Here is a 7,469-nt window from a genome sequence, read left to right as displayed (position 1 = left end):
TTTTTTTTAATGCATTTAAGAAGCTAAATCTTAACAAAATCTGAAGTGGGGTCTTGAAAACTCAAGACTCGACTTAAGACTCAACTCTATATACTATACACAGTGTTTTCCCTATATATACATCAAAACACATTGTTTTGATAATAAAAAAAACCTTTTTTTTTTAATTTCTTAAATACATTAAAATCTATGTACACTTCTTAAAAAAAAATAAAATATATGTACGTTGTTTAAAAAAAAATGTATTTACGTTGTTTCAAATTTTTTTTTTATAGATATGTACATTGTTTTTAATTTTTTATATACAAAGATCATATTGTTTGTTTTATTTTATCTTAATTATGTACTTATCTAATTGCAAAAAAAAAAAAAAAAAACATACCAATCATGATTCAACAACAATTATAAATTTAAATTATCTTGTATTTTAATTATCCTATTTTTTTGTTATTGTTTGTTGATTTTTAATATTTATCATGTATGTACCTAGTCATAATAAAACTACACTATATATCATATTATCATATAACTAATATATAAAGCTAAACTTTTAGCCAGGTCACGAGGTATCGATACTTGGCGTTTCAACTTTTCGTCAAGTGTCGCGCCACGTTGGATAGATTTAAATAGACAATTAAAAAGTTAATTTGAAATTCTATTTGGATATAATTTTAGGATAAAATTGTTAGTTTAGAATTCTATTTTCAATAAAATACCAATATTTCAGAGGTACAAATTGAATTATAATTTTGTCAAAAATTTTCGCTTAAATATAGCAAATCGTCATAAAAGCACATCAATTCCTAACTAATTTTGTATCAATGATATGTTTAAAAATTTGACATATAGATTAAAATTTTATCTTCAATAAACAACTCGGGCATCGCACGGGGCACAAAACTAGTGTATTATTAAAGCTAAATATCCTATTGATTTTATTATCATTTATTTGTCTTCTTTAAAAGCATACTAAAAATATAAAAACGGACAATATTATAGCTTTTTTCTAAACATGATTTGGTTGGACATTTGTGGAGTCGTTTTTGGGGAAGTGATATTTGAATTCAGATCAATTTTACATTAGTCATTTTTATTTTACATTTACAACTATTTGATGCAATATGTGTATAGTAATTATAAAATTTCATGCATTTTTAAATCAATTAAATTCATGTAGTTCCATTATAATTGATTTTTTTTGATCTATTTTGCTATTATTTTTCAACTATGACATACATCTAAATTGGGTTAGAAATTGTTATCCTACTGTTTATTTATATCATATTAAAATTATATATGTATTTCAAAAAAAAATATATTGAAATATATATGTTAAAAGACAAAAAAAAAGTAATAAATAATTTTAATAAATCTAAAATAAGTCTTAGGATTGAAGAGATAAATCTGATTGAGTCTTAAGGAGTCTCAACATAATTAAATTTTTTTTAAAAAAAATATATTTAATATAAAATCTGATGTGCCAATTAATTAAAATCTTAAGACCAGACATGGCTAATCTTTCTCTAACGGGGTTAGAGGTGATTAATTATGGACTGACCCAATTAAGTCTGAAAATAGGTCGGATTAAAAATGCATTTTTAGTTAAAAATCTAAATTTGGTCTGGAAATAGTCTGAAAAGCTGACTTTGGTCCGACAAGCTCGCTATTTTTATGGAGTTGGACACAAAATACGGTGTTAAGGTAAGTTTTGAATTTTTAATCACCTAAAAAAGATTTAAACTTAAGGGCTTGTTTGGTTCACCTTATTTTTGCTTGTCTGAACTTATTTGATCAGGTGTGGTCTAGTTTGATTGTCTAATTTGACCAAACTTTGTATGATAATCTATAAGGAAAAAATGTATCAAGTGGGGTCTTGTTAGATTCGTAATAATGTGCATTTTATAAATACTTCCTTTATTTTTATACTTGCAAGTTGCAACACACCCTTTATCACACTTTTCGATGAGGTGATTAAACTAGGTAAATGAATGAATTAAGGGTTCGTTTGGCATTACTGTGGTTTTCTGTTTTTTGGTTTTTTGTTGTATAAAAGTATATGATACATGTCACATAATGAATCAAAAATTATTTAAACTTATTAAAATCATAATAATTTTGAAAACTGACAACAAAAAAGTGGAAACACCTTTTTCTTGTTTCTTGTTTTCGGTTTTTTAATTTTCAAAAAAAAGGAAACTGAAAACCAAAAATGATGTCAAACAAGCCCTAAGCTATGAAATTTAAATCGTGCCAACTTATCCCTTTCTTCTTATAGGTGGTAAAATTTTGTAACTCAATAAAAACGAAGGAAGTATGTAATTTTCTTAATTTTTTTATTACAGAATTAAAGATAGTTAGCGATAAAAGCACATAAAACAATGATTTGATATGAAATTATTTTTTCTAATCTAATTTGGTGTGAACTTATTGATCTGATCTGAACTTATTTAAGATGAAATAAATAAGGATTAACAAAGAATATAAACAGACACAAAAGACGTTTAAGACCAGACACAAAAGATGTTTAAGACCAAAATTAACTAAAGATATTTAAATGCTTTAAAAGAAAAAAACCTAAAGATATTTAATACAAAAAGAGCTCCAAAGATCTAGAAACATCTAAATTGTTAAACCCAAAAAAAGGGAGGGATTAGAGAAATTTCGAAAGTTTTGAGTTTTGTGGTTGAGAGGGGGTTTTCGTTGAAACGGCGCGTAGCATCCATCTTATATCCCCAAAACGCTATTTTTCCTTTTTATTAGCGGAAATCCTATTTACATTTCTCTCATCTCTCTCTACATTTTTCCCAGCTTATTCTCTCCTCATTTTCCCCCCTTTCCCTTTCTCTCTCCTCTTTCTAGGGTTAGGGTTTACTTCTTACGCTTGGCGATTCAATTTCAAAGCTCCTACTATGGCGATTGAGACTCCTTTGTCTCCCTATCATTGCTCGGTATCTTCTCTTTCAACTTTTTAGATCAAGTTATGACTTGATTCAGTGCTTTTTCTGGTAATTTCTCACTGCTTTTTATGAAAAACTACTTTTTTTTTTGGTGATTTTTTTACATGGTAAAATTCTTTTTTTTGGGTTCAATTTCGGAAATTTTCGCTGTAGTTGTTATTGAATTTTTAGGGTTTTGAATTGTTTGATTGTTTTATGGAGAATTGTTATTGAATTTGGGTTTAATTTGTAAAATTGTTGTTTTCTGGATCTGCCAGTGTTTACAGGTAAAATTACTGTAAAATGGGGGTCCAATTGCTAGTTTAAAAGTTTAATTTTGGTGTTTTCTGTAATTTCGCATTGCTGTTTTGTTCTTTTCGTGTTTCTAGGACTCATTTTTTATTCCTTTATTTTGGGATTTTTGTTGTGTTGTTTAAGCTCAATAAACGAAGTTCTCCTTTTTGTTGTAATTGAAGTTGAATTTAGTGAATAAAGTATGCTCTCTTTTCATGTTTTGAAGTATGCTATGCAGATGATTCTCTGTTATTATGTGTTGTTATGTGTGCAATTCTGGTATTCACTTGCAATTTTGACTTCTGAATGAATGCTATTTTATAGACTTAAGATGTGGTTGATATGTGCTGATTTGGTATCTGTTCGTTTGCAGGGTGGCAGTCTTGGATTTGAGATGTATACTGTTTCTGATAATGGAAGTACTGAGACTTACATGGTATGATGTTTGCGGATTACTCGTGATGTAATGGTTTTTGAACTGTCCTGTGTATGTATTTGTAACCATTTTTGTGTATTCCTTTATCAGATGCCAGGTACTGAGTTGAACCCGCGCTTACCCAGCCCAGTTATCGAAAACTTTCAAATGATGGCTAGTGATGGATCTGCTGCCGACTTTGTTGTCGATCCGAGTTTATACTATTCTGCTGCCCCCACCTATGGCTATTATTGTACAGGTGTTGCATTTTCTACTTTATGTTGTTTTAAATAGTAGCTGAAATTATATAAGGGTCTTACCAGCCTAATTAAATGTGCAGGATTTGAATCACCTGGCGAATGGGATGACCACCATTCAGTTTTTGGTGTAGATGGTGCAGATATGCAATATGCGGTGAGATTAGATTTTATGCTGAGCTTTATATTACTTTCTTTACTTTCGTGCTCTTCTAAATTCAAATGTTTTTCTTTTCCATTCAGGGTGCACAAAGTGAAAATATGCCTTATGTGTATTATACTCCTAGTTATGGAATGGGAGACACTCCATTTAACCCGTACAATCCTTATATACCTGGTGCTATGGTAGGTGTTGATGGGCAATTGTTGGGGACACAACCTTACTATGCCGTGTCACCATATCCCAATTCTGCCTCGTCTTCTGGATACTTCCCTCTTCTTGTCCAATCTGGTCATGATGCTGCAAGCAGTGCTACAGACACCATGTCAAATGTTGCTCCATCTACCATGAATCGAACAAATGGTTCTACTGGAAAGGGGCGCACTCATTCCTCTTCCCCTGCTGCATTCTCCATGAATTCTTCTAAAGCTCCTTCCACCCAGACGCATGCACTCACAGGAGCATCACAAGGTTCTAAAATTAGCACTGGAACGAGCAAGAGGCCTATGAGTAGTAGAAGTGGTGGTTCTATTGGGTCAGTCCATGGAGCTTCGTCACATGTACCTCAGGTATGCTGTTAATGATGGGGCATTGTCCCTGTGAATAATAAATTGCTTATGTTTTCTAATAGAATTGATAAAGGAGATCCATATTTCATGACTTGAGAATGACTATTGTCTGATGCACATTTTCAGGACTTGAAAATCATAATTTTTTTTTTGTTTAAGTTTATGTACATTGACAGATGCTAATATCTCACGTATTTCTGTGCTAGGATGTGTTACCTTAGATTTTATCCTTGTTTTCTAGTTGGTCAAATATAACTATACCTTTTGGCATTGTTTTACTTGTTTAGCCTTTTTTGTCCTCATCATTCTTATTTTGATATTTTTGGTTGAGGTTTTGTTATCTGTGTTCATCTCCTTTCTCCTTTTTAATCATTCTGAAACTGTTGTCAATTCATATCTTTACAGGGTGGAAATGTTCCAGAGTCGTTGCAATCTGCAAGGAACATTTCATATGGGAAGCTTTTATCTCAAGCTAATCAAGTCAAATATTCGTATCCTATGGGTGGTGGTGGTTTGTCAGACTATGGAGCAAGTACTAATGGTCAAGCTGTTTTGAATGACTGGTCCAAATTTTATTACAGAAGACCTAACGATAGTAATGGTAATCTTGATCAGTTGGGCGAGCAGAACCGAGGGCCTAGAACCAACAAATCAAAAAATCAACTTATTGTAAAAGCGTACACAACACGGGCCGGGGACCGCAATGCTGAAGGAAATATTGTAATATCTGCTGATCAGTACAACAAAGATGACTTTACCGTGGATTATACCAATGCAAAGTTTTTTGTCATAAAATCTTACAGCGAGGACGATGTGCATAAGAGCATCAAGTATAATGTATGGTCATCCACACCCAATGGGAACAAGAAGCTAAGTAGTGCTTATGAAGATGCTCTAAAGATAGCTGATGGAAAACCAAGAGGCTGCCCAGTCTTCCTCTTCTTTTCTGTAAGTGTTTTTGCTAGTAGGTTGAAGCTTTGTAGGAGTATAATATACTAATATTAAATACTTTAAATTTATCTATTGTCAATTTTAATGTTTTTTTAATTATCTGAGTTGTCTTATATGCAGGTTAATGCAAGTGGGCAGTTCTGTGGTGTTGCGGAGATGATAGGCCCTGTTGATTTTGATAAGGATATGGACTTTTGGCAGCAAGATAAGTGGAGTGGCAGCTTCCCTGTTAAATGGCATATAATTAAAGATGTGCCAAACCCCACTTTTCGTCACATAATACTGGAGAACAATGAGCACAAGCCAGTGACTAACAGCAGGGATACTCAAGAGGTATATCATGTTTACTCTCTATATATGTCATTGAACCTGTTGTGGCTTAAGGACTAGATTAGCTAGCCATGTCCGTAGGTACTTTTTTGAGTCTGACCTTATGTCACAAATTTATTTATTACAACATTAATGAGGGAAATTTTTATTCATAAATATTTATAGGAATATAAATGTCGGAACACTATTCTTTAGAGTTAATAAAAAGAGGCAATTAAGATTAATGAGGGCAAAAAGTAAATAAACATTTCAGAGGGTATAATCGTGCAATCAATTCGTACGAGTATTTCAAATTATTTTTGAAGGTAGGGATACTTGATTCTTTAAAGGTTTGGGTATGTGTTAAGTTGATTATGTTATTCTTTACATGAGCTTAAGATTTTGAATATTGTTTTGTGCAGATAATGCATAGGCAAGGTGGGGAGATGCTTAAGCTATTTAAGAACTACACATCTAAAACATCTTTACTGGATGACTTTATGTACTATGAGAACCGACAGAAGATTATGCATGAAGAGAGAACTCGTCTATTTCGCAGGGCTAATGGACATGTTCATCCAATTGAGACTCCTCTCAAGCATAATTCTGCTATGGATCATTCCCAGAAAGTAGATGAGGTTGGTACCTGGGTTGAGAAAGGTGTACAGCCTAGTAATTCAAGTGGTTTGAAGACACCGACCAAGTCTTCAGAGGTATCACCTGGTGATCCTGTTCATGTGCCTGTTGCAAGCACAGTGCAGGATCCCTCAGAGTTGCAGACGGGCAATGTTTCTACCTTGAAGATTGGTTCGTTATGTATCCATCCTAAGCCAAGTGAACGGCAGTTGACAGCACCTGCTACTTCATCTGCTGCTGCTGCTGCTGCTGCTGCTGCTGTTTCTAAAAACTCTAATGCCGCGTCAAATGTCGTAACAGTAGGTTCTATGCCGATCAAAGTTGATGGAGCCAATGTATCGACAGAAACACTTACTATTGGGACTATTGCACTTGATCCAAAAGCATTGCAGCATGGAAAGGTTGGTTCTGTTAAAGGGGGTGTACGAAAGTAAATATGGCATGGGACTGATGGGAGTATTGTGGGGTGTGGGTCCGTGGGTGTCTATAATGTGGTTGATGTTTTGGAGTTGCTGAGGGTTTAGTTTTTGTTTTCGACAAAAGAGTGTACCATATCATGTCTTGTGGCAATATTGCGGTAGTTCTAGGAGTTTTACTTTATTTTCTCTATGCATTTTTTTGGGGAGGTGGGGGGGAGTGGGAGGGGTTTGGCTGGGCTGTATTGAGGGAGTGGTGGTAAGGCGGATTGATGTTGATTTGGACTTTGAAGGGTTTAGGATTTGTTCATGGAAGCAGTTCTTTTGGGTTCACCTTTTGGCCATTTAAGTTCTTATACTTGATGTAACAGTTGAAAAGTCCTGATTTTTGTTGGCAAAAAATATTGCTGATGGTTCCTGTTAATTTGGATTCTCTAATGTCATCAAAATTCCAATACATTGTACCTGGAAAAGATCTCCAGTTGCTAATTTCAAAAAAAAAAAAAAAAGAGAACTTTTATGTGAA

At 33.2% G+C, this 7,469-nt stretch overlaps 1 protein-coding gene across 2 annotated transcripts; it reads left to right on the top strand.

Annotated features, from left to right (window-relative positions):
* The first annotated feature begins 2,752 nt into the window (after window positions 1-2,752).
* Window positions 2,753-7,469, top strand: LOC145631958 (YTH domain-containing protein ECT4-like). Of its 2 annotated transcripts, none has more exons than XM_081684195.1 (8): window positions 2,753-2,948; window positions 3,604-3,666; window positions 3,757-3,904; window positions 3,986-4,059; window positions 4,146-4,631; window positions 5,037-5,579; window positions 5,703-5,915; window positions 6,314-7,469. In XM_081684195.1, the coding sequence occupies exons 1-8, from the start codon at window positions 2,910-2,912 to the stop codon at window positions 6,959-6,961; spliced, it is 2,214 nt and encodes a 737-aa protein (XP_081540321.1). In that variant the 5' UTR covers window positions 2,753-2,909; the 3' UTR covers window positions 6,962-7,469. The 2 variants fall into 2 exon arrangements, with proteins under 2 accessions (XP_081540321.1, XP_081540322.1); XM_081684196.1 differs by having other exon boundaries at window positions 2,788-3,005.

The sequence above is a fragment of the Chenopodium album genome, chromosome 5, assembly GCF_948465745.1.
Source record: "Chenopodium album chromosome 5, dcCheAlbu1.1, whole genome shotgun sequence".
Taxonomy (NCBI): domain Eukaryota; kingdom Viridiplantae; phylum Streptophyta; class Magnoliopsida; order Caryophyllales; family Amaranthaceae; genus Chenopodium; species Chenopodium album.
Note: the sequence above shows the minus strand (reverse complement) of the source record. Positions and strands in the feature narration are given on the sequence as shown.